Consider the following 27785-nt stretch of genomic DNA (forward strand, 5'->3'; position numbering starts at 1 on the left):
AGCCGTACCTCCTCGGGCCTAATTGCTTAAGTATTATTGGAAATCAGGGTAGGTATGCTCAGTAGGGTGAATTGTTTAGGATATAACCCAAAATTACATCAATGCAGGGAATGATAAACTCAGGAGGGAAAAATAATTTGGTTTGGTATTAGATCAATTATAGAATGATAGCTATCAATCTAAACCAGCAACTGGGAGGAGATAAATTCACAACTATTGCATTCAGACTTACACACGATTTATGTTATTTTAGATTTTAGTCTCTACAGCAAATCAGCATTAAAAAGTGTTGAGTACAAACATGAGTAAAGTGTTGTGCGTGGAAGGAGATCATTCATTGATTCAAAGAGAGGTGTGAACAGCCCACACAAGAGACTGTTTTATTTCATACCGCAATAGAAAAGTATGACTCCAGTAGTTCATCATTTTCATATATTATAATACAGATGCAGAATTGAAAGGTTATTCTTTAAACGGCCTAGTATTTTACAAGAAATGAATAACTACTTGGAACTTTCGAACATGTCCTTAAAACAGGACATCAGTGGGCACACACATCCTTGGCTCCTACAATACCACCACCATCCACAAACAACCGGCAGAAAACACGAGTGAAGGGAGGAGGAGAAGAAAAGGGAGAAAAACATTCAATAAATAAAAATAACAAAACAGAAAAAAGTTCTCTATTCCCCCCCCCCCAATGCGTTCAATTTCATGGGGAGAAGATTGCATCAGGTAACGTCTCTTTTGCATACTTTCAGACAAGATACTAGGAGGGGACTGAACAGCCGACCATAGACAGGGAGAGACATCCATGTCTTCCCCTCAGCTCTCTTCTTTGGGAGAAGTCAGATTTGGCCTTCGAATTGATTGATTTGTCGTTCGATTCATTGCTTGGTTGGTTTTTATGGTTCTGTTTGATTGTTTGGCTGCTTCGTTAGCCTTCTCCCTGTCTCACATAGGGCAAAATACACATTAGGGATGTTTTTTGAGGGGTCCTCTAGCACTGGAAAGCATTCCCAGCTTCCAATAACAAATGTTAAATTAAAGTACAAAACAGAACGGAAAGAGGATGCTGTTCACAAAAGGAAAGGGAGATTGGGGTGGGGAGGTGGTGGTTGTAGGGGGTACAATGGCAGCTGTTCAGAACGATATGGTCAGTTGGGTTGGCAGCAGAGCAGTCCCTTTAAAAGTCCTCCACCGTCTCGATCTCGCCCATGTTCAACCTCTCAGACGCCGCGTTCACAGAAAAACCTGGGAAGATGAGAACAGGGAAAGTGAATTTAGTATCAGAGGTATGCATGTGGTAATCCAACTAGCATTAGCCATAACGCCAATGAGAACAGTACATTCTGAGTCAAGGAGTGCACACCTTTAAGGAGTGAATGGGAATCAATTGAGCGCTAGCTCAACAACCCAACACTAGCACGAATTACGTGAACAACACAAACATTACATATCTTTTCCGAGATCATCAACTTTTTTCCTTAACCTCTAGGGTAGGTGGGACGCAATCGTCCCACACTATTCAACAGCCAGTGAAAAATCAGAGCACCATATTCAAAACCAAAAAATGTCATAATTCAAAGTTCTCAAACATAGGACCATTTTATAGATACACTTCTCCTGAATCGAACCACGTTGTCCGATTTCAAAAAGGCTTTACAGCGAAAGCAAAACATTAGATTATGTTAGGAGAGTACATAGACACAAATAACCACACAGCCATTTCCAAGCAACTAGCATGCATTACAAATACCCAAAACACAGCTAAATGAAGCACTAACCTTTGACGATCATCAGATGACACTCCTAGGACATCATGTTACACAATACATGCATTTTTTGTTCGACCAAGTACATATTTATATCTAAAAACAGCATTTTACATTGTCGCGTGACGTTCAGAAAATATTTTGCCTCCGATACTGCCGGTGAATCAGCACTGCAATTTACAAAGATACTCGTCATAAACGTTGATAAAATATTAAACTGTCATTCAAAGAATTATAGATGAACATCTCCTTTATGCTAACGCTGTGAAAGACTTCAAAATAATTTTACTGGGAAAGCACACTGCAATAATCTGAGTACTGCCCTCAGAAAAATACACTAGGCAATACAGATACCCGCCATTTTGGAGTCATCTAAAATATTAAATAGCATTAGAAATATTCACTTACCTTTGATGATCTTCATCAGAAGGCACTTCCAGGAATTCCCAGGTCCACAATACATTTTGTTTTGTTCAATAAACTCCATAATTTATGTCCAAATAGCTCCTTGTTGTTCACACGTTCAGTTCAGCTACTCCAAATGTAGGAAGCGCGCCGAAAATGTCAGGAAGTAAAAAAATAAAATAAAAAATCTATTTACGTTCGTTCAAACATGTGAAACGTTGTAAAGCATCAATCTTTAGGGCCTTTAGAACGTGAAACTTCAGTAATATTCCAACCGGACGGTTCCAGTGTCTTGAAAAACATTTTGGAACACAGGTCCCTTCTCATGTGAATGCGCGCCAATGAACTGATGGGTCTACAACTTCCCAGCCTTCTTGTTCGGTCTCTGTTCATCATAGACGCCTCAAATTACTTTCTAAAGACTGTTGACATCTAGTGGAAGCCTTAGGAAGTGCAAAATTAACCCTAACTCACTGTGTTTTCGATTGGCAATGACTTGAAAGGACTACAAGCACCAGAATTCTCACTTCCTGGTTTTTGCCTGCCATATGAGTTCTGTTATACTCACAGACATCATTCAAACAGTTTTAGAAACTTCAGAGTGTTTTCTATCCAAATCTACTAATAATATGCATATTCTAGTTCCTGGGCCCAAGTAGTAGGCCGTTTAATTTGGGTCCGTTTTTCATCCGGCCGTGAAAATACTGCCCCCTACCCTAGAGAGGTTAATATCGCATAGCTTTGTAATCATGACATTACGTACTTTTAAGGAAAATAGTTTATTGACGAATACCCTTACTTTCTAGAGGGTTGTGGTTGACGAATGGCTTAGCATCCGCGTGACACAGCATTTCAACTTGAATGTGATTGGCCAAGAACCCCGTCTGTTCTCAGCCATATATACATTGGCTATTCAGATTTCTTGCTGTTAGGGCCTTTCACTAGAATGTCTTGGTGTAGCAATGTTTCTTTAAATACACTATTGGTGGATAGTTCATGCCCTGGGTTGCCAGCTAAGGCTATATCAAATATGAGAGGAGATTTAGGAAGTTAATAAAATAACAAATTGACAGGCCTCCCGAGTGGCGCAGCGGTCTAAGCCACTGCGGTCAAGGGACTGCATCACGGTCTAAGGCACTGCATCGCAATGGTTGAGGCATCACTACAGACCCGGGTTCAATCCCAGGCTGTGTCACAGCCGGCCGTGACTGGGAGACCCATGAGGCGGCGTACAATTGGCCCAGTGTCGTCCGGGTTAGGGGAGGGTTTGGCCCGGCTGAGATTTCCTTGTGGCGGGCTAGGCACCTGCAAGCTGACTTCTGTCGCCAGCTGGACGCGTTTCCTCCGACACATTGGTGCGGCTGGCTTCCGGGTTAAGCAAGCAATGTGTCAAGAAGCAGTGCTGCTTGGCAGGGTCGTGTTTCTGAGGACACATGGCTCTCGACCGTTGCCTCTTCCAAGTCCGTAGAGGAGTTGCAGCGATGGGACTAGACTGTAACCACCAATTGGACATAACAAAATTGGGGAGAAAAAGGGGTAAAAGTACCACAAAAAAAAGAAAACAAGTGCTTCAATAGTTTATTCCTCACCTAGCAGGCTGGGGTCTGCCCGGACCATCTTCTGCTTTTTCTTCTTCTTCCCTGAGGTGACGGTCTCGAAGCGAGCCTGCTGCTGGAGGCTGGTGTGGTTTGACTGGTACAGTGACGGAGAGCCTGTCACGCTCACACCCCACATTGAATCCTGGGAAATAGAGTCACAAAGCAAATGAGGGGTCAGATAACTACTAACATTGGTAGCAGGGTATTGATTAATGCATGTATGGATTTCTGAAATATTATGGTCCAGCATTTATCCCAGTTCTCTACAGGTCTCGCTCTCTCTCTACATGATGGTCCAAAGTAACATTTTGAAAACCAATGAACAGTGGTCACTGACCAACCTTGTTATGGGAGAACTTTTGATCCAGCTTAGAACCAACACACCTGACTGGACACACAAACTGCTCATCAAGACCCAGGGATGTGACCAGGACAACATGGGAAAGCAGGGAAATCTGTACAATTCTACTATCTTTCTGACTAGACTACAACATAACTCCGAAGCACTTCTCCAATGTTATTTCTTTTTGGGGGTTATTTTTGACTATTTAGACAGGGAGGAAATCAGAGAGGGTACAGGCAGGTGGGAGACAGATTGAAGGGTTGGAGGAGGGATTGAACCCCGGTCTCTGGAGGGGAGAGCCGGGAGTGTTACCACTAGACCAAAGGCACACCAATGACCTGTTCTGCTGCGTCTCGCTCACCTGCTGTTGCTGTTTGAGTGTTGGCTGTTGGTTCTGCGGGGCCGGGGGCGCTTTCTGTTGGTTGGCATTCTGCTTGGCACGGCGCTCCAGGAACTGTTTGGCAAACTCCTTGGCCTCGGACGTGTCCCCCAGGTAGGCGCGCACGTAGTCGTGCACCTCGTACGGACTGTCCACCTCCTTCAGGAAGGATGCAAATGTCGGGACTGCAGCCAGAGGAGGAAGAGGGGCAGGTGACTTTTAAAGATGGGATCACACAGTGAAGGTTACTTTAGGTTCGAGTTACCTTTAGAATTGGAACACTATTCCCTATATAGTGCACTGTTTGACCAGGGTCCATAGGGAATAGGGTGCCATATCAGACACCTAGATTGTTGGTATGTATAGTACGTCATAGAGAGACTCACAGTCCAGGTTGTTGGCAGTGTTGAGGGTGTGTATATAGTCACTCACCGTCCAGGTTGTTGGCAGTGTTGAGGGTGTGTATATAGTCACTCACAGTCCAGGTTGTTGGCAGTGTTGAGGGTGTGTATATAGTCACTCACCGTCCAGGTTGTTGGCGGTGTTGAGGGTGTGTATATAGTCACTCACCGTCCAGGTTGTTGGCAGTGTTGAGGGTGTGTATATAGTCACTCACCGTCCAGGTTGTTGGCGGTGTTGAGGGTGTGTATATAGTCACTCACCGTCCAGGTTGTTGGCAGTGTTGAGGGTGTGTATATAGTCACTCACCGTCCAGGTTGTTGGCAGTGTTGAGGGTGTGTATATAGTCACTCACCGTCCAGGTTGTTGGCAGTGTTGAGGGTGTGTATATAGTCACTCACCGTCCAGGTTGTTGGCGGTGTTGAGGGTGTGTATATAGTCACTCACCGTCCAGGTTGTTGGCAGTGTTGAGGGTGTGTATATAGTCACTCACAGTCCAGGTTGTTGGCAGTGTTGAGGGTGTGTATATAGTCACTCACCGTCCAGGTTGTTGGCGGTGTTGAGGGTGTGTATATAGTCACTCACCGTCCAGGTTGTTGGCGGTGTTGAGGGTGTGTATATAGTCACTCACCGTCCAGGTTGTTGGCAGTGTTGAGGGTGTGTATATAGTCACTCACAGTCCAGGTTGTTGGCAGTGTTGAGGGTGTGTATATAGTCACTCACCGTCCAGGTTGTTGGCGGTGTTGAGGGTGTGTATATAGTCACTCACCGTCCAGGTTGTTGGCAGTGTTGAGGGTGTGTATATAGTCACTCACCGTCCAGGTTGTTGGCAGTGTTGAGGGTGTGCAGGGTCTTCTCACACCACTGCATGAAGCCATCCTGCTGTCTCTTATTGACCCCCTGGAACAACTTCAGCAGCTTCTCCTCTTCCTCCACCTTCTTATTGGCCCGACTGCTGCTCACACAGTTTTAGATACACTGACTTCCTTTTTAACAACCAAGTGATCCATCGTATTGAATTATATCAGCCTAATTTGAACATACTTCCACTTCAGTGGAATTTTCACTTAGTGTGTTGACAACATATGACTAAGTGAAACGTAAACTTCAGTGGAATCTATGGGTCTGCCCTTAATAACTAAAACATAAATATTAGTGGTATAAAATTGTCCTTCCAACCACCTTCCTTGAGTCCAGCAGCCAAAATAGAAACTGTCAATCAGTTGAGAGCTGTAAAAGTGTCCTGAGGTTGTACCTGAGGTTGGCGTTGCCCTTGTTGTTCTTCTGCGCGTTGGGCTTCCTGGCGGGGGGTGGAGCCTGGGCCACCTCCTCGTCCCAGAAGCCCATGTTGGAGTTGGTGCTGTCGCCCCAGATGCTGCTGTCACCGCCCCAGTTAGGAGCCCCGCCGCTGGTGGCCACCGAGCCCCACACCGAGGGGCTCAGAGCTGTGGTCTGGGGAAAGAGGGGTTAGAGAGAGAGATCCAACCTGGTCAGACCAGTGTCATTACGTCCAAGTAGTATTCAAACAGGGTTGTCTTTGATTAAGAGGAATGTTTCCCCAACCTCCCAAGCCTCTCCGTGTATTTGATCTACTCTACAGCTAGTACACCTGATTCAACATGTCAAATAACCATCAAGCTCTTGATTAGCTGAACTAGGTGAGCTAGTTCACAACTACATACACATTTTGAAACGTCCATGGGTCCCCAAGGAAAGGTTTGAGAAACATTTTTAGACAACAGTATCAGCACATGGCCAAATACATGATATGGAAGACTATGAATGAATGCAGACGAATGAGCGAGCGAATCAACTCACAGCTCTGTTCTGGGCACGGTTCTGCTGGGTGACAGTGGGGTGACTGGGCTGCTGGCCCCCGCCCCCCTGCTCCTTCCTCTGCTTCACCTGCTGGGCCTCTTCTCTCTGGATCTCCAGTAGGGACTTGGTGGTGGCCGGCTGCTTGGCCACGCTGCCCCAGCCAGAGAGCTTGGCCTGGGGATTCCGGGCCTCCTGCAGGGCCTGCTGCTGCAGGAGCTTCAGGTGCTCCGCCTGCTGGCGCCGCTGCTGCATGGGGGGTTGGAGAGGGGGGGGGTTCATGAGTAAGGCTCTAGGATATAAATCATGATGGATTTGTAGAACAATTCTATTTCATGCTACCTTAGTGCTGAGTAAGTGGGAAAACTCATTATCATCCAGAAAATCGTATCAAAACAGGTGCAAGAAATTGGTAGCACAATAAAGTGCTTAAGGAGTGCCACCCATGTTAAATGTAATACTTTGACTGTAGCTGCGCTTACCTCCTCTCGTGCCTGTCGTTCTCTCTCCTCTTCCACTTTCTGGATCTCAGCGAGCGACAGCGCGTTCTGGGACTGAGAGATGGCTGCTGCCGTGACTGCTGACTGCTGGCCCCACTTAGAGGAAGACGGCAGCTATAGGACAGGACAAAGATTCGGTTAGTCAGTGATAGAATGGCAAGCAGGACAGTCAGGGCTTTATCCATGACAAAGAAATATTCACATACAGAAACTCATGGATGTGATTAGCACAAGACAGAAATACCAGACCAAAAGGCCAATAGTCCATTTTAATGTTCAATTAAAAGGTCAAATACAGTATTTATGTTCTGACCTCAATTATTGTTAGTAGGATAGTGCATTGTTTATAGGCTATATTTTATTTAACCAGGAAGTCCCATTGAGGTCAAAAGATGTCTTTCCTAAGGCAGACTTTATATAATATAGTATTGTGTATAGGGCTGGGAATTGGCAGGGACCTCACGATAAGTTATTATCACGATTCTTTGGTGCCGACACAATATGCAATGCGAATCTATCAGTATTGCGATTCGACACTCATTTTATTGCGATTTGATGTTCCAAACATATTGTTCACCATATGTCTGCTGCAGAGGGACAAGACAGAGCCATGGCAAAACGAGTTTTAAATCAGTCATGGTAATAAGTGCTGAAAACAAATTGGCTCCCTACTTAAAAAGATGGAGAACAAGCTGTGCAGTTACAGCCAACTAGCGCAAAAATAAAATTGCAATATTGTCAAAGCGATACATAAAAAATAACATCCCGTTTGTAACAATCAATTCCCCCCCATCGGTAATCGTGCAGTAGATGGTACCTAGCTGTTGTGGTGTCTTAAGGTGTTGTCTTATACTGTTAGTTACCTTCATCTGGGCTAGCTGCTGTTGCTGCTGTAGTCGGCGGAGCGCCTCCTGCTGCTGCTGCCTCTGTCTGGCTAGCTCCTGCTGCCTCGCCGCCTCCTGCTCCCTCCTTTTCGCCTCCTCCTGCTGTTGCCGTACCAAAGCCACCGCAACCGCTGCCGCCTCCTCCTCCTCCTCATGCCTCCTCAGGGCCTCCTGCTCCTCCTGCTTTCGGCGCTCCTCCTCCTAAGGAGCAACGACAACACGTTTTTTTTTTTTTTTAAATAGGGCCAACTTTATTGAGAAATGCTGATGTGCTTTCTGATTTAGATAAATTCACTGAAAACCCACACTAACACACACATTATCAGTATTGCATATCTCATGTAGCCTACTTTAGGTCAGGTAATAGGCTAACCACCAATTAAGCAACATTATGGACTAAATGTTAAAATCCTGTTGCGGCTGAATTATGTTGTTGTGACAATACAGATCAAATTAAGATCATACACCTGTATGTGGAAATTTGCATTTGGTATCACCTGTCCCACACAATAAGGGCAGGGTCGTATTCATTAGGCACACAGTATAAAAATATTGAGTAATTCTTATTCAAAACCAGGTTGTTCCTTCCCGTTGTACTAAATGTTGTTCTATTTGGTGCCTACTGAACACGACCCTGTACTGGTCTTTATTGTGAAACCCAGCACCTGTTTGCGGAGGAACTCTTCCCTTTGCTTCCTCTCCTCCTCCTCCTCCCTCCTCCTCCTCTCCTCCAGTCTGCGGAGGGCCTCCTCCTGCGCATGCCGTGCCTCTTCCTCCTCTTTCTGTTGGCGCTGCGCCTCCTCCTGCTGCTGCTTCCGCTGCCTCTTCAATGCCTCCTCCTGTGGATAGAGAAATCTATCAAATCAGTTGAATAAAACATACATTAAGGCCTCCTCTTAGGAATTTACAGGCTAATGGGTCAAACTTGCAACTCTAGGCAATCATATATTGAACATCAACAAAGCTGAAATGGTATCATGACTGGCGTATTTCAGCAGGCAACAGTCTAATGAACCCCCCCACCTGTTTATGACGTGCTAGCTGCTCCTCCTCCAGGCGTTTGTGTTCCTCCTCCTCCTCCCTCTTGGCACTCAGCTCTGCCTCACCCCGCTCCAGCTCCAGCTGATCAAAAACATTTACAGTTAATAAGTAAATCACAACCACATAAAAAACTAGTTTTGACACAACTCAGCGATGCACGAAGTAAACGGCAATGTCGGGCCGATTTCCACATACAACTGAGAGCGTTAAAGTACAAGGCAAAAATGCTCTGCTGTTTTGGTCCAGTAGCTACCACGTTGTAGCAGAGTGAAGCCAGCGGTGGAAAAAGTACCCAGTTGTCACACTTGAGTAAAGATACCTTAACAGAAAATGACTCAAGAAAAAGTGAAAGTCATCCAGTAAAATACAAGTTAAATATACTTAAGTATCAAAAGTTCAAGTATAAATCATTTCAAATTCCTTATATTAAGCAAACCAGACAGCACCATTTTATTTATGGATAGCCAGGGGCACACTCCAATACTCAGACATGGCGTGGTTACACATGGTCTGCAGTTGTGAGCCTGGTTGGATGTACTGCCATATTCTCAAATCAATGTTGGAGGCAACTTATGGTAGAGAAATGAACATTCAATTCTCTTGCAACAGTTCTGTTGGACATTCCTGGAGTCAGCAATTGCACACTCCCTCAAAACTTGAGACATCTGTGGCATTGTGTTGTGTGACAAAACTGCACATTTTAGAGAGGTCTTTTATTGTCCCCAGCACAAGGTACACCTGTGTAAAGATCATGCTGTTAAATCAACTTCTTAATATGCCATACCCGTCAGGTGGATGAATTATCTTGGCAAAGGAGAAATGCTCACTAATAGGGATGTAAACAAATTTGTGCACACAATTTGAGAGAAATAAGCTTTTTGTTCGTATGGAAAATTTTTGCTCATGAAAAACATTTTAAAATGTTGCGTTTATATTTTTGTCCAGTATAGTAAAGTACTTTACACCACTGAGTGAAGCACATGCGTGCACATGCACAGATACTCATGCACAGACTTGTTGCTGCTTGTGGCAGTTCATTACGCTAAACGTTTAAAGTGTTTAAAAACGGTCAAATTCCCCACATTGAGCCCTAGTCCCGGGCACTTCATAAAGATCTGAAACTTAGGATTGCATAAGTACAGAAAATATGGTACTCTTACCTTGGCAGCCTTATTCTTCTCCAGGTTTTGCATCTGTTCTATGGTGGGGGCCTGGGCCATGGAGTCTATGGGCAGATCCCACACACTGCTGCCCTCCCACGCTGCACAGGCACACAAAACAGTCTGTCAGCAAGGCTGGATGGTCATTATATATCATTGATCCCCATTCATTCCCTATAATACATATGATTTTGAGCTTTCTCCACTTTTAGGTGAATTGAGGAGCACCGTATTTTGCTGTCTTCTAGGAGGTTCAGATACTCAAACTCTCAAAAGCTACATTGGTTATAAACAACAGCCCAAAACAAAACGAGTGCTTGTGTTTTCAGAGTGTGTTCTGCATTAAGTTTTACCACTGGGTGTGGGTTGCTGGATGTTTGATGTGCAGGAGGCCTGAGAGGTGTTCTGCATTTCCCACACAGAACCCTGGGAGTCTGGTACGGACATGGACCGAGTCACAGGAGGTAAGAGAGACTCAGATGTTCTACACAGGGAGACAAACATAGAAATGGCATAAATAACCAGAACACAGCAGCATGTTGACACGGCATTGTATAATGCCCACAGTGAAAGATGTTTGAGGAGAACCCGTGTCATATTGAGTGTGTCTTCATCATTCAGCGACTTAGTGCATTCATCTTAATATAGCTGGGTGGGACAACCACATATCACAGTCATAGTAAGCATATTTTTCCTCAAAGTAGCTATCAGCAAAGTCTGTGCTAGTAAGAGGGGTTGAGCCAAGTGCGAGTGTTTGAGGGCCTAGTAATGCTGAAGCTGTGTGTGTGCATCTCCAACCTCATCTTGAGGGCCTGGTATTGCAGCAGAGGTGTTTGTGTGGAGATATGCTTACGTGTTTTCTGCTGACCTCATCTTGAGGGCCTGGTATTGCTGGAGGAGCAGGTTGATCTGCTGCTGCTGTTGCTGCTGCTGCTGGTGTGGTGCTGAGCTGAGGGCCTGGGCTTTCTGCTGGGCCAGGGCCTGGGCGTACTGCTGCCTCAACAGGTACTGGTACTGCAGCTGCTGCAGCTGGTACAGGTTGAGGGCCGTCAGCTCCTGCTGCCGCTTTAGACGTTCCTGGTCCCCGGCATCACCCTGGGGAGACAGGCCGAGTAAGACATAGGATCGGCAAGGGGACAGAGAAGTAGAGCCACGACACAGGCAAAGGAACGACGACCTGGGCTGCATTCAGCATGACACAATGCTGCGGAACGTTCTATATGTTATGTAGAGTCAACAAGCCTCTGACTTAGAATAAGGAATGGCAACGTCACAACATTTGCCTTCTGAACGTGCCCTAGGCTAAACATAAACTTGCTTTGACCATGAGAAGGTGTGAGGTGCATCAGAATCATTTCGAATTGCCCATAGAATAATTAGGATTAATTTCAGGATAATACAAAGTAGTGAATTCTAGAATGCTGGATGGAGCTCAGGTGTGTGACGGTTACCAGTAGGGGTGGCGGTGCTGGGCCGGGGGCGAAGGGCACCCTGCCCCACATCTTGATGATCTCACCCAGGGGCTGGAAGACCTCGTCACAGCCTCTCTTCACCAGCAGGGTCATGGTGAAGTAGCCCGCCTGGAACCACTCTGTCATCTCCGGGTTACTGAACGGACCTGGAGAGGGGGAGACATGGAGGGGGACATTATTAGATTTGACAAAGTCACTGAAATTTCTCCATTTACTGGTTGCAGTGTATGCAGATTTTCATTCAGAGAATCCCCGTTCCCCTCACTCTGTCTCACCCTGAATCTCTCCCTGGGGGTCTTTATAAAACCACTTCAGAGCAGCCTCGTGTGTGAGCGGCAGGCCGGCTGGTTTGGTAGCTGAGCTCTTGGCAGCCAGCCGGTCATCACCGTCCTGTAGATACGCCACCATCTTCTCTGCCTCCTACAAAAGCGAGCGAGAGAGAGCGAGTGTTGAATTTTATTGTTCATTCAAGGAGTACGTGTAGAGCGCCATGACAGTATCCCAAAACAAACACCACTATCTCAGTTTACCGCAGGGAGAGAGATAGAAAAATTGCAATAATTTCATTATAATTCAATAAACATCCTCTCCATATCTTGACATGTTCCAAAAATGAACCCACACCGCACGTTTCATGTCCAGACATGCTCTAAATTCAGTAACACCAAAACCAGCTTGGTAACTTCCACTAACTTGCTCAACATGCAGCTCTGTAACCAACTAACTTCCAGAAACCGTAGTCATTGTCCACTAACCTGTTCAAAGTGCTTCAGTCCCTCATCTTCATCCATAGTGTGGTGTGGCGGCATGGCCATGGGCCTTCCGATGGGCGCCATGAGGCCCGTGCTGGTAGCCATATTGTTAGGGGCCATGATAGACGTGCTCTGGGGCATGAGGCTAGCACTGAAGGGCAGCGGGGCGGGCATGGCCACGGGAACCTCCAGGGGCTTCTGCTGCACCTGGATGGTGGGCGACGGGGCCGACACTGGACAGGACAGAGGCAAGAGGGTGTGGGGTTAGTCTCTCACAGACGGAGGGATCTCATAATTGACAATCTCAAACTACATGCAATCCTGTGTGTATATTTTAAGCACAAGTTAACTGTGGAAAACAAAGGTGTCATTTACTCACAGGTGGAGGTGGTTTAAAGAAAGACGCAACAATATGTCACCAAACACAGCCTCAACAGGGCACAAGTGTGGGAGATTTGACTGCATTCCTCCACTGCTTGTATGTAAACCTACCTGTGAGTGTGTGTGCAACGGTGTGGGGGATGGGGAGGGAGTCCAGCATTGTGTTGGACATGGGGGTGTGCAGGGGGACTTTGTTGGCCTCTGGCCTGTGTTCCGGGGCAGGGGGTCGCTCAAGTGGCTTCTCCAACGGCCCCTCAGGGTCCTCCACTCTGTCGGGCTGGCTGGGGGGCAGGGGCTCAGGAGGAGAGGGAGCAGGGGGCGCCTCCTCTATCGCTCTCCCGACATCTAGAGACAAAAACAAGACACATGAATCAATGTTTAGTATTGGGAGCAAAAATACAGTATGCCGGACAGTTTCCACTCTTAACTCACCCTGTTTTCTGTCAGGCTCTCTCCTGGCCTCTCCGTCTGTATCTTTGGTCTCCCGGGGGTGTCCGTCCTCCTCCAGACCCTCGTCACATTCCTCCAGGGGTCTGAAGTCCAGCTCTGCCTCCTCCAGGATGGGCTCCTTGGGAGCTTTCTGTGGGGGAGATATATATATCCTTCTCATAGCAGCCTGACATTCACAGAGTTCCACATCTCACAGTGCTCCGATGCCATACTTGTACTTGCAGCAAACAAATTGCCCTTCGGGGAAAACAAATCATTGTATAACTACTCGGTAGACTTCAAATCATGTGTGCAGGTCCTACTAATTTCTTAAACATTTCTTTGGCCCAGCAACCATTAACAAGTGATGTTCGTTAGACTGACTAAACGGACTATTCACTCACTCGAACCTTGAGCGAAAGGAAGGCTCCGGAGGAGTCGAAGGTGCCCGTCTCCTCTTCAGCGTCCTCCAGACACCACTCCGGCAGGCTGCCCCCTCCATCCTCCTCCAGGCTGCCGCTGGCCGACGGGGGATGCCTGTAGCCGCGTTCGTCCTCCCTGGCATCGAAAGGCAGCCTGCGCTGCCGCGGCTGCTCCCCCGGATGAGCCTCCCGCCACCCTGCCGACCGCGGCCCGTCTGAGGAAAAGAGCTGTTTAAGGACCCCGTCACTCAGCTCTACACCAGCCACTCTCTCACATTGAAGACCACCACTTTATTTCGCTGTTTCTTAGATGCATGTGATGCTTTCTTTTGTGAAGCTACAGACAGATTGGAGTATTTCCTGTTGAAAACCTGTTCTCATTTGGTTGGCCATGAGGCCTGAACAAGAGAGGGATTTTAGTATGATTTGAGGTGTCCATTGTGATTTATGAGTTCAGGATAAGACCAGCTTTTTAAAAATCAACCTTTTAGAGTTGTATCGAGATTGGCCTGCAATTGAAACCATCACCCACACACACGACAGGATACATTGTGGTGGCAGCAGTGTGAGATGACTACAGGGCACACCTGGACTTGGGGGGCACCACCGGTCGCTGTCCCGTTGCAAGGCACATGCCAAGGCACCAGCCAGGCGCCAGCCCCCCACTTCACCATCCTCACCATTCACTTCATCCCGGGACGTGCGCCAGTTCTCACTCTCCGAACGCGTGAAGTCATGCTTCCTCACTGGCAGGCCACCCACACCGGTCCCAACCTCCTCGTAGTTAGCACGGACTGGAGAGGAAAGGCTTGAATTACTTTATTTTATCAAAAGGAGAACATCAATCTTGACATTTTTATTAAAATCTATATATTTTTTTAAACTCAATACATACATATGTAGCAACGCCACAATTTCAAGCAATACATGAGATTCAACCCTTTAGCCTGAGGGTGTACTTGGTCACAGTAAATAAGTTGTGAGGTTGTCTAAGCATTTGCATAGCTGTATTGTTGTCTGATTAAGTAGTGTACAGCCTATTAAGGTACCACCAACCTCCTGTGATCTAAAGTAAATAGCAATAGCAAACTTGGCCAAATGTCTTTGTAGGCGTTGGCAGAATGTTTTTTTTTTTGCAGTGACATTTGCTGTATCTGACAGTTTCTGAATTGTTGTGGACCTGTTAACAGATCGTATAAATTAAATTATGTTGCACTGCCCGCGATCTCTGAAACTTTGTCTATTCGGAAAGAAAATAATATTAAAGTAGGCTTACTTAGTGGTAGATCAAAAGATCAACTGTGTTCATCTGTTAAATTCTACTCTGTTATAAACCCCTTTCAGATGCATAGAGCAACATTTTTTATTTATTATAATAGCCTATCTAACAGGCCCAACTATATTAGAGATGTGCATGGTCATTTGTTGCATGGCTACTTTGGGAATATGAACTCATCATGGCCAGAAAATGTGAGGAATTTATTCTGCAATGGTGATGATATATGTATAATGTATTACGTTTATAAAATGAAATATTGTCAACTCGAGAAATTACAGTATTCAGACGTAGCCTACAAACTCCAATGGAAAAGATGAACCGTCTACCGTTAAACTTTGGATCGCATAGAGCAAAATACCTGAAATAGCTTATCTATTTCCTACTGTGAAGGAGGTCCAATTAAATGAGAGATGGGACGAATGGTAGCCTATCCTAAATTGTTGGAGGCCTATAGGTCATTTCGTGAGTATGAAGCCATCAGTCAGAAAAGGTGAGGAATTGATTCTTCAATGATCATGGAAATGAAATAAATAATAGAAAATAGATGCCAATTTCTAATTACTTTAGACTGCAAAGACAATCCATTTTTATTTTCTCTCCTCTCACTAATGGGAAATGACTGCATCTTATATTTAGCTACCTGTTTTTTTGTTATGAATAAGAGTATCATCATATAGTCCCCATTTGCAAATGGCTAATCCTGCCTTCTTGCAATGGAATACTTCAACCAGTAGAAACTGTGCGTATGCATGGTTTAAAGTTTGCGGGGAGGAAAGCACATTCTCACGTAAAGTTTTTATAAATTCCAACTTTTGCGTGAAAACTGGCACACTCACATTTTGGGGTCTATTTTTTACACACGGTTTACGAACGAGGACCCTGGAGGGCAAACTTACTATGATTCATCAGGAAGTGGGTAGGAGCAACTTCTGCCAAGTCAATGGAACAGAGGGAAAGAGAGAGAGCAAAGTGATTACATTACCTGTAAATGATTTAACCCGGCATTTTATGTATATCACATTCAAACAGCATTGATTATTTGATGAGCAAGTATTGGCACAAACCTGGCTCTTTTCGACCTGGCTTTTCAAACCTTCGGTCTCCCCTAGATGGGGAGAAAATAGACTCAGCATGACTTTGAAAAGGAGAAAAGACAAAAATAATGACTGAGCATGCAGATAGTCAAACACAGATGGATATAACCAAAAACATGACAATATGTCAACCCCATAAACCAGATGGGTTTTGATCATTCTTCTTCCACTAGCCTGGAACCCATCTTAAGATGCACCCACTTAACATGAAGATTTGCATAAATCACGCATTGAAGTCAAAGGTTAATGGGCGTGACAATTCCAGTTACACGCTCGTGCCTCCAGTAAGAATAATCCATTACCTCTCCTCCCAGCTCTGGGAGCGGTGCATCTCCCTGCCCCCGCGTCCAAAGCCTCCTTCCACGTCATCAAAACTTCTTTGGTAAAACCCGCTGTCTCCTCTACCCCGACCTGCCAGACACACATTTTAAATACCTTATTTGAATCCACAATTCATATTACTGTCGAAAAGGTTTCAAACATACACACCACACTTTAATGTTGGAGCTAGCTGGTGAAAATGAGTTCAACCAGCTGCGATAGCTTCTGCTAACAGGAGCATTATCAAGCCTATTAACAGAGTGCTATGGTTACATCCCTTCTGTGAAGCTGGCAGAGATTGTTAAGATTCTTAGGGGTGGGTCTCAACCTATATATAAATCACTGGTCTCAACAGTCAATAGTCTAAAGTAGTTTCCTAGTCTCCTTTCCTTTATCGACATGAAAGAAATTAACAGTTCACCTAGTCTGGTTTTCTGATTAGTGCTGATGAAGAGGACACAAGCAGAGGAAGCCTCTTCAGACTGTTGAGATGGACACAGAGAGAATAGGGCTCTTTCCTCACCTCGACCCCGTGAGGTACTTCGACCCCTCGGCGCCCCTGGCCCAACCGGACCCCCTCCTCTCCCCATCAGCCTGAGCACAGCTGCACTGTTTACAGACATGGAAAAATTTCTCTGTGGGGGAGAGGGAGGGAGAAAGAGGATAAAGAAAGAGGGTGGGGCAGACCTGTCTATAACCAACAATTCTCTATATTTGGTTACGAACAAATAGGGTAAGGTGAAAGGTACAGTCTTAATTTAGCATATTCATTCTAACATGGATTCATATATGAACTGTGAAGGCACCAACCTGCTCTTCCTCTGTAAAAGCTACAAGTGCCAGTGGTGGCAGGGGCTCCTCTTGTAAAATGGGCAGAAAATCCTTATCGTGTAGGTCTACAGGGATCTGATAAGGAAGAAATTGTATGAGCAAGTATCCATTGCAATGTCAGGTTTAATACACATTTTACAGGAAGATTTTAAATTTTAAAGAAATCTCACTCCACAAAAGGATGAATTATAATTTTGTCTTGGGGCACTTTCAGAAGTCACTTTATTTGTATGCCAATCATGTATCTCTGTATGCTTTTAGAACACATCAGAATGCCTTTGCCTCACCTCCCTATCCTTAACATAAAGTGCTAGCATTTCTTCTCTCCCGTAGCGGTAGTCTGCAAGTTTATACTTTGGCATTGCAGGTGAGAGAGGTGGTGAGGTGGCAACGCTACTGCTGCTACCACCCCCATGGCCACCGCCAGACAGGGCCCGGAGCCTGGTGAAGAGGGACAGAAGGAGAAAAACAAAAGTGAAGTTTAGAGGACAACTGGCAGGCCTCAACATGTGAGGCACCACTGCACAAGGTGTCAAAAAAACAAACCAGCCTAACAACTCAGAACACTGTTAATCAACTTGGTGGTTCTCTTAATTCAATACAACATTTCAGCTCAAGAAGATTTCATATTAACATGATGCTATACCAACCATTCTGGTCCGAAGTTGAGTGTCTGAGTTTCTGCCATTCTTCCTAGAACTTCTATTGGAAGGAAAGGGCCAAAATAATTAGCCTAATACAATGCAATATGTTTCTTGGAAAGGTATTCAAATCAAATTGGTCACATACACATATTCAGCAGATGTTACTGCGGGTATAGCAAAATGCAAGGACATCATTCAACATCCTTTGATCAACACACAAAAAGGGCAATTACTAATTCATCTGCTGATGGAATTAAAAATCTTCGATCCCATTTCTCTTTATGCCACAGATTACACACCCAAATTCTGATTTAAAAGTCAATTAGATGGTGACAAATATTGCATCACCCGATCCTCTGTCAGGTACATTATACCAATTTAGGTACCGTAATTTCCGGACTATTGAGCGCACCTGAATATAAGCCGCAGCCACTGAATTTGAAAAAAAAAATATTATTTTGAACATAAATAAGCCGCACATGTCTATAAGCCGCAGGTGCCTACCGGTACATTGAAACAAATGAACTTTACACAGGCTTTAACGAAACACGGCTTGTAACAAAAAATAAAAAATTAGCAGTAAGCTTTAGTTGTCTTTTTGCACTGAGTCAATTCCTCACGCTGCTGTTTCCAACGTCTTATCATCGACTCATTAAGACCAAGCTCCCGTGCAGCAGCTCTATTTCCTTTTCCAACAGCCAGATCAATCGCCTTCAACTCGAAAGCTGCATCATATACATTTCTCCGTGTCTTTGCCATAATGAGGGTGACAAAAGGACTACCGTAATCAGAATGATGGGAAGTTTGAGAGCGCTCGATTTAATCGAAACAGTAAATAAAAAAGTTTTTGACCTTAACCCGTTCGGCAATTTCATTGGTCTAATGAAAGCTTCATGCCGCCAAAAAACAGCGCACGTCACACACGTGTTTTTTTAAAAAGAAAAAAATTGAAAGCGGGAAAAATCCATATATTTGCCGCGTCATTGTTTAAGCCGCGAGGTTCAAAGCGTGGGAAAAAAGTTGCGGCTTATAGTCCGGAAATTACGGTAATTGCCAGAGTCATGTACTGTGTATGAAATAGATCTTTAAAGCTTTCTTCATTAAGGACTTGTTGACAGTTCATAATCGCACTGAAATGTACATTGCATTTGGAAAGTATTCTGACCCCTTGACTTTTTTTACAGCCTTGTTCTAAAATGAATTACATTTGTTTCCTCAATCTACACACAATACCCCATAATGACGAAGCGAAAAATGTTTAGAAATTATTGAAACATTTAAAAACAAAACAGAAATACCTTTTTACATTTTACATTGACACCGAATACTGTTTACATTGATCATCCTTAAGATGTTTCTAAAAACTTGGAGTCCACCTGTGGTAAATTAAATTGATTGGACATGATTTGGAAAGGCACACACCTGTCTATATAAGGTCCCACAGTTGACAGTGCATGTCAGAGCAAAAACCAAGCCATGAGGTCGACGGAATTGTCCATAGAGCTCCGAGACAGGATTGTGTCGAAGCACAGATCTGGGGAAGGGTACCAAAAAAAATGTCTGCAGCATCGAAGGTCCACAAGAACACAGTTACCTCCATCATTCTTAAATGGAAGAAGTTTGGAACCACCACCACTCTTCCTAGAGCTGGCCACCCAGCCAAACTGAGCAATCGGGGGAGAAGGGCCATGGTCAGAGAGGTGATCAAGAACCCGATAGTGACTCTGACAGAGTTCCTCTGTGGAGATGGGAGAACCTTCCAGAAGGACAACCATCTCTCTGCAACACTCCACCAATCAGGCCTTTATGGTAGAGTGGCCAGATGGAAGCCACTCCTCTGTAAAAGACACATGACAGCCTGCTTGGAGTTTGCCAAAAGGCATCCAAAGGACTCTCAGACCATGAGAAACAAGATTCTCTGGTCTGATGAAACCAAGATCGAACTCTCTGGCCTGAATGCCAAGCATCATGTCTGGAGGAAACCTGGCACAATCCCTACGGTGAAGCATGCTGGTGGGAGCATCATGCTGTGGAGATGTTTTTCTGCGGCAGGGACTGGGAGACTAGTCAGGATCGAGGGAAAGATAAATGGAGCACAGAGAGATCCTTGATGAAAACCTGCTCCAGAGCGCTCAGGACCTCAGACTGGAGTGAAGGTTCACCTTCCAACAGGACAACGACCCTAAGCACACAGGCAAGACAATGCAGGAGTGGCTTTGGGACAAGTCTCTGAACGTCCTTGAATGGCCCAACCAGAGCCCGGTCTTGAACCCGATCGAACATCTCTGGAGAGACCTGAAAATAGCTGTGCTACGATGCTCCCTATCCAACCTGACAGAGCTTGAGAGGATATGCAGAGAAAAATGGGAGAAACTCACCAAATACAGGTGTGCCAAGCTTGTAGCGTCATATCCAAGGAGACTGTAGTCGCTGAGTAAAGGGTCTGAATACTTATGCAAATGTGATAGTAAAAAAATAATTGCTTTGACATTATGGGGTATTGAGTGTAGATTGATGAGGGAAAAAAACGATTGAATCAATTTTAGAATAAGGCTGTAACGCAAAATGTGGAAAAAGTCAAGGGATTTGAATACTTTCCGAATGCACATTGTGCCTCCAATTCAAATTCATGTATCAATTGTACAGTATAATCATTTGTTCTAGTAATGACTTTAATGCAAACAATACCAGCTGTTTTAGAAATAAAGATAGTCACACTTAAAACAATCAAGCCGAGTGTTGATGTTTTTCTCTCATGTAACCTTTATTTAACTAGGCAAGTGAGTTAAGAACAAATTCTTATTTACAATGACGGCCTACCCCAGACGACGCTGGGCCAATTGTGCGCCGCTCGATGGGACTCCCAATCACGGTCGGATGTGATACAGCCTGGATTCGAACCAGGGACTGTATTGAATCCTCTTGCACTGAGATGCAGTGCCTTAGACCGACGCGTCCGTGTGTGTGCAACTATTTAACTGTACTAGAATGCTTAAAAGGCCGCAAAAATATTACATTGCGGTTATCTGTCGTTTTTTTTTGGCAAGGAAAATATCGGATATCGGTATCGGCCAAAAATGTAACATTAGTGCATCACTACTCTGTAGCGCCTTGCGGTTGGATACTGAGCAGTTGCCATACAAATAGGTGATGCAACCAGTAAAGGATGCGCTCAATGGTGCAGCTGTACAACTTTGAGGATGAGGTTCCATGCCAAATCTATTAAGCCTCCTGAGGGGGATTAGGCATTGTCGTGCCCGCTTCACGACTGCGTTGGTGTGTTTGGACCATGATAGGTTCTTAGTGATGTTGACACCAAGGAACTTGGAGGGCTCGAACCGCTCCACTACAGCCGTATGGATGTGAACAGGGCCGTGCTCAGCCCTCCTTTTCCTGTGGTCCACGATCAGCTCCAATGTCATGCTCACGTTGAGGGAGAGGTTCTTGTCCTGGTACCACACTGCCAGGTCTCTGACCTCCTCCCTATAGGCTGTCTCATCGTCGTCGGTGATTAGGTCTACCACCGCTGTCTCGTCGGCAAACTTAATGGTGTTGGAGTTGTGCGTGGCCAAATAGTCATGGGTGAAAAGGGAGTACAGGAGGGGACTAAGTACGCACCCATGAGGGGCCCCCGTGTTGAGGGTCAGCGTGGTGGATGTGGGGGGGGCGTCAGGAAGTCCAGGATCCAGTTGCAGAGGGAGGTGTTCAGTCCCAGGCTCCTTAGCTTATTGATGAGCTTTGAGGGTACTATGGTGTTGAACTCTGAGCTGTAGTCAATGAACAGCATTCTCACGTAGGTGTTCCTTTTGTCCTGGTGAGAAAGGGCAGTGTGGAGTGCAATAGAGATTGCATCATCTGTGGGTCTGTTGGGGTGGTATGCGAATTGGAGTGGGTCCAGGGTTTCTTGGATGATCGTGTTGTGATGATTCTGTTACCGGAGGTAAATCCACTTCACCTTCTGTAGTTCAATAACCAAAATAATTTTTTTCAAGGTGTCATATAGCTTGACACCCCATTCTTTCTGCAGATATTTTTTCATCTTAATTCAGAGTTGATATTTAGCAGGTTTTGGAAAACATGGTTGAATAAAAAAAACAGAAGGAGACTTTACCACAATTCTGTTACTAAACTTCGCATCTGCACAGTTCTTCCAGAAAATTTGCATTTATGAAATGTTCAAAGTAGGCTAGTCCTTGTGAGAGTAAGATTTGTTAATCTTGGAAATCAATGGTTTTTGTTTGGCATACATTTTAACCTTTTCATGTGTTAAGTGTGAAGGTTATACTGATTATGATGAGCTAATGCTAAGCAAACTGCCGGCTATGTGTCGCGCCATGTTTGTTGACATCATACAATGCATTCTGGTCTTCACGTAAACATCAGTCAGACCAAAGATGCTAAAACAAAGTGAAGTGATGGTTCCTTCATCTTTCGAGTAAACTTCAGGAAGTGAATTATGGTAGATGACATACCACCTTCAACATGCATACTGCAAACAGACAACTCATCGTGTAACCTCTTATCTTTGGTTGATGCAAAAAAACAAACAAGGCTGCGAGCACAAACTACTTTAGATTTTTAGAAAGTGTTTTACTCAATTATTTACATCACTGGTGAGCTCACTCGTGATGTAATGAATTGTAAATAGTAATTGCTATTAACTATTTCATATTATGGTTTCTGTCAGCCGAGTGTTAGCTAAATATGACCGTGTGTTAGGTCACTCTTTCCTCAGTTAGCGCTGCGACTAAAGTAGCCTACATTTTCCTGTTTGGATGAGAATTGTGTTATGCTGTCGCTACTTCTGTGAATGTCTGAAAATTGCATCTAAAAAGAAACTGCTCACATTGAGGACCAAACGTTGCAAAGACCTCTTGCAAAATGATTCTGTAAAAAAAAAAAAAAAAAAAAAAAAGCCGGGGCCAGCGCAAACGCGGACTGTTGCGTCAATTGTAACTGGACATTCTAAATAAGTGTTCTAATCACACCGGTTTGAGCGTACGCTGCAGGGACCACACTCGTGCTCGTACGTGTCAAAGGGTTAAAGTGAAAAATCTGAGTCAAAGCATAATTCTGTTAGCGTGGAATTGCCCATGTCTAGAATGAGCATTATGATGCAAATTACATGACACGTCAAAATTCAATTAACATTACATGGAGAATATTTAAATAATACTATATAACTGGATATCTAGTTACATAAAGTTGGCCCAACTCTCTAAATACATGGCTCTGTGTAATTGCTGTTTGAGATGGTATGACAATCTTAAAACAATTCCAAGGATCATTTAGCTATTTGAGTTGGAATTTTAAAGACCCTTGAGGTATTTATATATATATATATAAATACCTCAAGGGTCTTTAAAATTCCAACTCAAATAGCTAAATGATCCTTGGAATTGTTTTATATATATATACACACAACCATTCAAAAGTTTGCAGTTAATTAGAAATGTCCTTGTTTTTGAAAAGCAAAGCATTTTTTGTCCATTAAAATATCTAATTGATCAGAAATACAGTGGACATCGTTAACTTTGTAAATGACTATTGTAGCTGGAAAGGGCAGATTTTTTATGTAATATCTACATAGGCCCATTATCAGCAACCATCACTCCTGTGTTCCAATGGCACATTGTGTTAGCTAATCCAAGTTGATTGTTTTAAAAGGCTAATTGATCATTAGAAAACCCTTTTGCAATTATGTTAGCACAGCTGAAAACTGTTGTTCTGATTAAAGAAGCAATAAAACTGTCCTTCAGACTAGTTGAGTATCTGGAGCTGAAATGTCTTGAGTCAATAAGTACTCAACACCTTTGTTATGGCAAGCCTAAATACATTCTGAATTAAAAATGTGATTAACAAGTCACAAGTTCAATGGACTCAGTGTGCACAATAGTGTTAAACATGATTTTAGAATGACTAGCTCATCTTTGTACCCCACACATACAGATAATTGTAAGGTCCCTCTGTCGAGCAGTGAATTTCAAAACAGATTCAACTACAAAGACCAGGGAGGTTTTCCAATGTCTCGCAAAGGGCACCCATTGGTGGATGGGTAAAAATAAAAAAAGCAGACATTGAATATCCCTTTGAGCATGATGAAGTTAATCATTACACTTTGGATAGTGTATCAATACACACAGTACAAAGATAAAGGCATCCTTCCTAACTCAGTTGCCGGAGGAAGGAAACCATTCAGGGATTTCACCATATTTCACCATTAAGCCAATGGTGACTTTAAAACAGTTACAGAGTAATGGCTGTGATGAGGATGGAACAACAACTGTTACTCCACAATACTAACTAAATTGACAGAGTGAAAAGAAGGAAGCCTGTACAGAATAAAAACATTCAAAAAAAATGCATCCTGTTTGCAACATGGCACTAAAGTAATACTGCAAAAAGGTGGCAAAGCAATTAACACTTTGTATTCAGGACAAAAACCTGTTTGAGGCAAATCCAGTATAACTCATTACAGAGTACCACTCTCCATATTCTCAAGCATCGTGGTGGCTGCATCATGTTATGGGTATGCTTGTAATCGTTAAGGACTAGGGAGCTTTTTAGGATAAAAAAATGTAACGGAATTGAGCTAAGCACAGGCAAAATCCTAGAGGAAAACCTGGTTCAGTCTGATTTCCACCAGACACTGGGAGTTGTACACACCTTCCAGCAGGACAAAAACCTAAAACACAAGGCCAAATCTACACTCAAATTGCTTACCAAGAAGACAGTGAATTTTCCTGAGTGGCAGAGTTTGGACTTATCTACTTGAAAATCCATGGCAAAACCTGAAATGGTTGTCTTGCAATGATATAGAACCATTTTGACAGAGCTTGAAGAATTTTGAAAAGAATAATGAGCAAATGTACAATTCAGGTGTGCAAAGCTTTTAGAGACTTACCCAAAACGACTCACAGCTGTAATCGCTGTCAAAGGTGCTTCTACAAAGTATAACTCAGGGGTGTGAATACTTATGTTAATAAGGTAGTGTGTGTAGATGGGTGAGAATTATTTTTAAAATTATATATAAAATGTTCAATTCAGGCTATAAAACAAAAACGTGTAATAAGTCAAGGGGTAGCTAAAGTTCACAGATCAGTTAGCTATAATGACCCTTAGTCAGCCTAAAGGTATGTTTAAACCACAATCTGTCTAGCCAGATAGCTATAGAATAAACTGAAAGCATGCGTTGTTGAACTTCCCACCTGTTGCAAGCCACATATGGGCTACAACCAATCAACATTAGAATTTTAATGTATTATTTATGGTGACAAAAAAACATCAAGCTGTCAACTTCTGTAAAGATCCTGCACCACAACAGCCCTAGTGAAGAACGGAGACTAGTCACAAATGATTGATTAGATGTAGTATTATGTCACTCTCAGTAGCCTGTGACTTAGGCTCCTGTAGTCCATTATTGGGCTAACGTTGCTCCTTATATTCCAAGAACCGTACATGTTCTGTTCAGAGGCGAATTGGCTCTAGCAGCCAAAACAGCCAAATACTTCATCTAAACATGAATAAATTCGCACTTGTGGTAAGGTTCTAGAAACATAAAGCCCTCTAGTTTCACATCAAAATTATTTCACAAACGCTAAATATACACTTACTGTACACTGTTTTAACCGGTTAACCAGCCTAGAGTATTTTTCAGTGACAACACGTTTATGGGGTCCATCTTCCGTTTACACACTGGTGTTCAAGACGCAGATAGCTAATTAGAACAGTTACGCCTCCGTCTTCTGTAAACAAGCGCTGTAACATGGAAATATGGCCGTGTGGGAACCCGAACGCTATAACGCTGTGTAGTCATAGAACCTTTTGTTTGTTGAGAATGATTTGTTGCTAATATAAAATATTTGATTTGGGTTTCCTAAACAGTAACGCAAGTGATGCGTTTTTAACGTTCTTTATGAGCGTCCGGACTCTTAACAAAAATCCTGACCAGAAGATACTAATATTATAGTCAATAGGGCTGAAGGTAGTTAGCGCCTATGAATGGTTTAGTTTGTGACTGATAGAAATGCAAGTTAAATATTCAAGTTTCAACCTACCTACGCGTTTCAAGTAGCTAATATTTGGACTGTTGGCTAGTTAGAATGGATTATAGAGACAATGTACTAGCTAGGTTTTGAAGTAGTCCAACTATCAATGTCAAGCTCAAATTATTTCTATATGCATGTTTATGTCTTATCAATATTGTATCACGTTATTATAAGATAAGGAACTTTACAAATTAGCTGTCTGGCAAACAAACTGTACTGTACTTCTTAAATAAGTTTAATAAATTGTATAAACGCTTTATATCTATTCCAAACAATGATTTATATACAGGTTTACCTCATTGATTCCAACACGAGCTACAGTAGCCAGCTAGTAGCTAACTAACGTTAGCTTCCCATATGGCTGGCCATAATTAGCTTGATAATCCGACTGACACACACATTCCCATACGTAACTTTAGCTACCTAGATGCTAGCTAGTGAGTTGGCAATACAAACTAGCTAACGTTAGCAAGCTAGCTTTGTTAACGTTATAATGACAAGACATTAACTATAAAATAAGTTAAACGTTAGATAGCTAACGTTAGCCAACTAAACAAATGTTGGCTAACCTTCTGACATTTAACATAGCCTAGCCACAATGTGCAACTGTGCTACCAAGCTGTTTGGCAAGCTAGCTAAGGAACTGCATGACAGCTAACTAGCTAGTTAATCAAGTTGATAGCATAAAAGTTAACGTTGTAGCTATTGTATTTAACCATAAATAATGATACGCTGTTATATAGCTAGCTAGAACAGTAACATGTGCTAACTGGTCGACATAACTAACTAGAGAACTTTGTTTTACAAAACTTTCAGTAACGATCGATCACTGATCAGTAATTTCAACGAAAATGCTATGCTTCTCAAAAAGGAAAACAAACAGAGTCATACTGTTACAAAATCGCACAGAAGTATTGTGAGCTGACACGAGTTCACACTTAACCCCCAAACCTCCGTGCGGCCTACGAGCCTTCCGCTACAAGAGGTTCTCGTTGCAAAACGTCCCATCTCGCTCCGAATCGAATGCGGTGCCACCACATACTAGAGGCCGAAGCCTCAAGGCCAAGCAAACATGCTGGTATAACAACACTCATAAACGCGTTTAATTCGCGGAAACTGGGATCTTTAGCATCGTGATAGTTTAGCTTTATTTTATAGCAAAACTGTGCATTTAATCTTCGCTGTCTTACCTCTGCTTTTACTGACAGCACAGGGTTTATTTGTATTCGAGTTGTGTGTGGCTCTCTCTCCGTTTCCACAAGATGGCTGAGAATGGGTCACATGACCATACATATCCCGATAAAGACCCGTATGCCAAAGAAAGATTCGCTGACAGCATATTTTTCAAAGTACAAATCGTACTGAATGTATCTGTATGATTTCTGTACGTGTAGACTAAACTATGACTGAATAACATCTTATGTTAGTCTTATTCTGACCAAATATTGTATAAGTTACAGAATTACATCTGATTAAGTACATCATTGTAAACATCATGCATACATAAAATGATACAATCCATGCATTGGCCCTTTTTGCACAAACTATTTTGACTCATCACATACGCTGCTGCTACTGTTTATTATTTACCATGTACATATTTAGCTCAGTTACCTCGTACCCATGCACATATTTCTCTTTTTTTCCCTCTCTGCATTGTTGGGAAGGGCCCGTAAGTAAGCATTTCACTGTTAGTCTACACCTGTTGTTAACGAAGCATGTGACAAATACAATTTCATTTGATACACATCAGAGTTCCTCTCTTCGTCTCTGATTACATTTACAGATGAATTACCTGTTATAGTTTAACTTT

The 27785-nt window shown here is 43.5% G+C and overlaps 1 protein-coding gene across 12 annotated transcripts; it reads right to left on the reverse strand.

Moving 5' to 3' along the window:
- Positions 1–349: 349 nt before the first annotated feature.
- Positions 350–27247, reverse strand: LOC106599535 (GRB10-interacting GYF protein 2). 12 transcript variants are annotated; one of them, XM_045714625.1, is made up of 28 exons: positions 27163–27247; positions 17931–17982; positions 17568–17721; positions 17260–17355; positions 16973–17084; positions 16431–16539; positions 16099–16139; positions 15931–15963; positions 14343–14549; positions 13744–13970; positions 13337–13484; positions 13016–13249; positions 12527–12756; positions 12047–12191; positions 11751–11917; positions 11168–11394; positions 10653–10783; positions 10300–10400; positions 9122–9220; positions 8764–8937; positions 8078–8299; positions 7197–7328; positions 6718–6963; positions 6155–6351; positions 5715–5854; positions 4483–4685; positions 3770–3920; positions 350–1254 (listed from the first exon to the last, which is right to left on the reverse strand). In XM_045714625.1, the coding sequence occupies exons 2-28, from the start codon at positions 17966–17968 to the stop codon at positions 1187–1189; spliced, it is 4032 nt and encodes a 1343-aa protein (XP_045570581.1). In that variant the 5' UTR covers positions 17969–17982; positions 27163–27247; the 3' UTR covers positions 350–1186. The 12 variants fall into 12 exon arrangements, with proteins under 12 accessions (XP_045570581.1, XP_045570580.1, XP_045570579.1 ...); XM_045714624.1 differs by having other exon boundaries at positions 13738–13970; XM_045714623.1 differs by having other exon boundaries at positions 11153–11394; positions 13738–13970.
- Positions 27248–27785: the final 538 nt, after the last annotated feature.

The sequence above is a fragment of the Salmo salar genome, chromosome ssa03 (genome assembly GCF_905237065.1).
Source record: "Salmo salar chromosome ssa03, Ssal_v3.1, whole genome shotgun sequence".
NCBI lineage: Eukaryota > Metazoa > Chordata > Actinopteri > Salmoniformes > Salmonidae > Salmo > Salmo salar.

Excerpts from the sequence above, each read along its gene's own strand:
- LOC106599535 (XM_045714613.1), bottom strand. The coding sequence starts at position 17,968 with ATGGCAGAAACTCAGACACTCAACTTCGGACCAGAATG. Across the intron at positions 17,722-17,930 it reads CTCAACTTCGGACCAGAATG|GCTCCGGGCCCTGTCTGGCG; the intron begins GTTGGTATAGCA and ends CCTCTTCACCAG. Across the intron at positions 16,540-16,870 it reads TAATCAGAAAACCAGACTAG|GTCGGGGTAGAGGAGACAGC; the intron begins GTGAACTGTTAA and ends TGTGTCTGGCAG.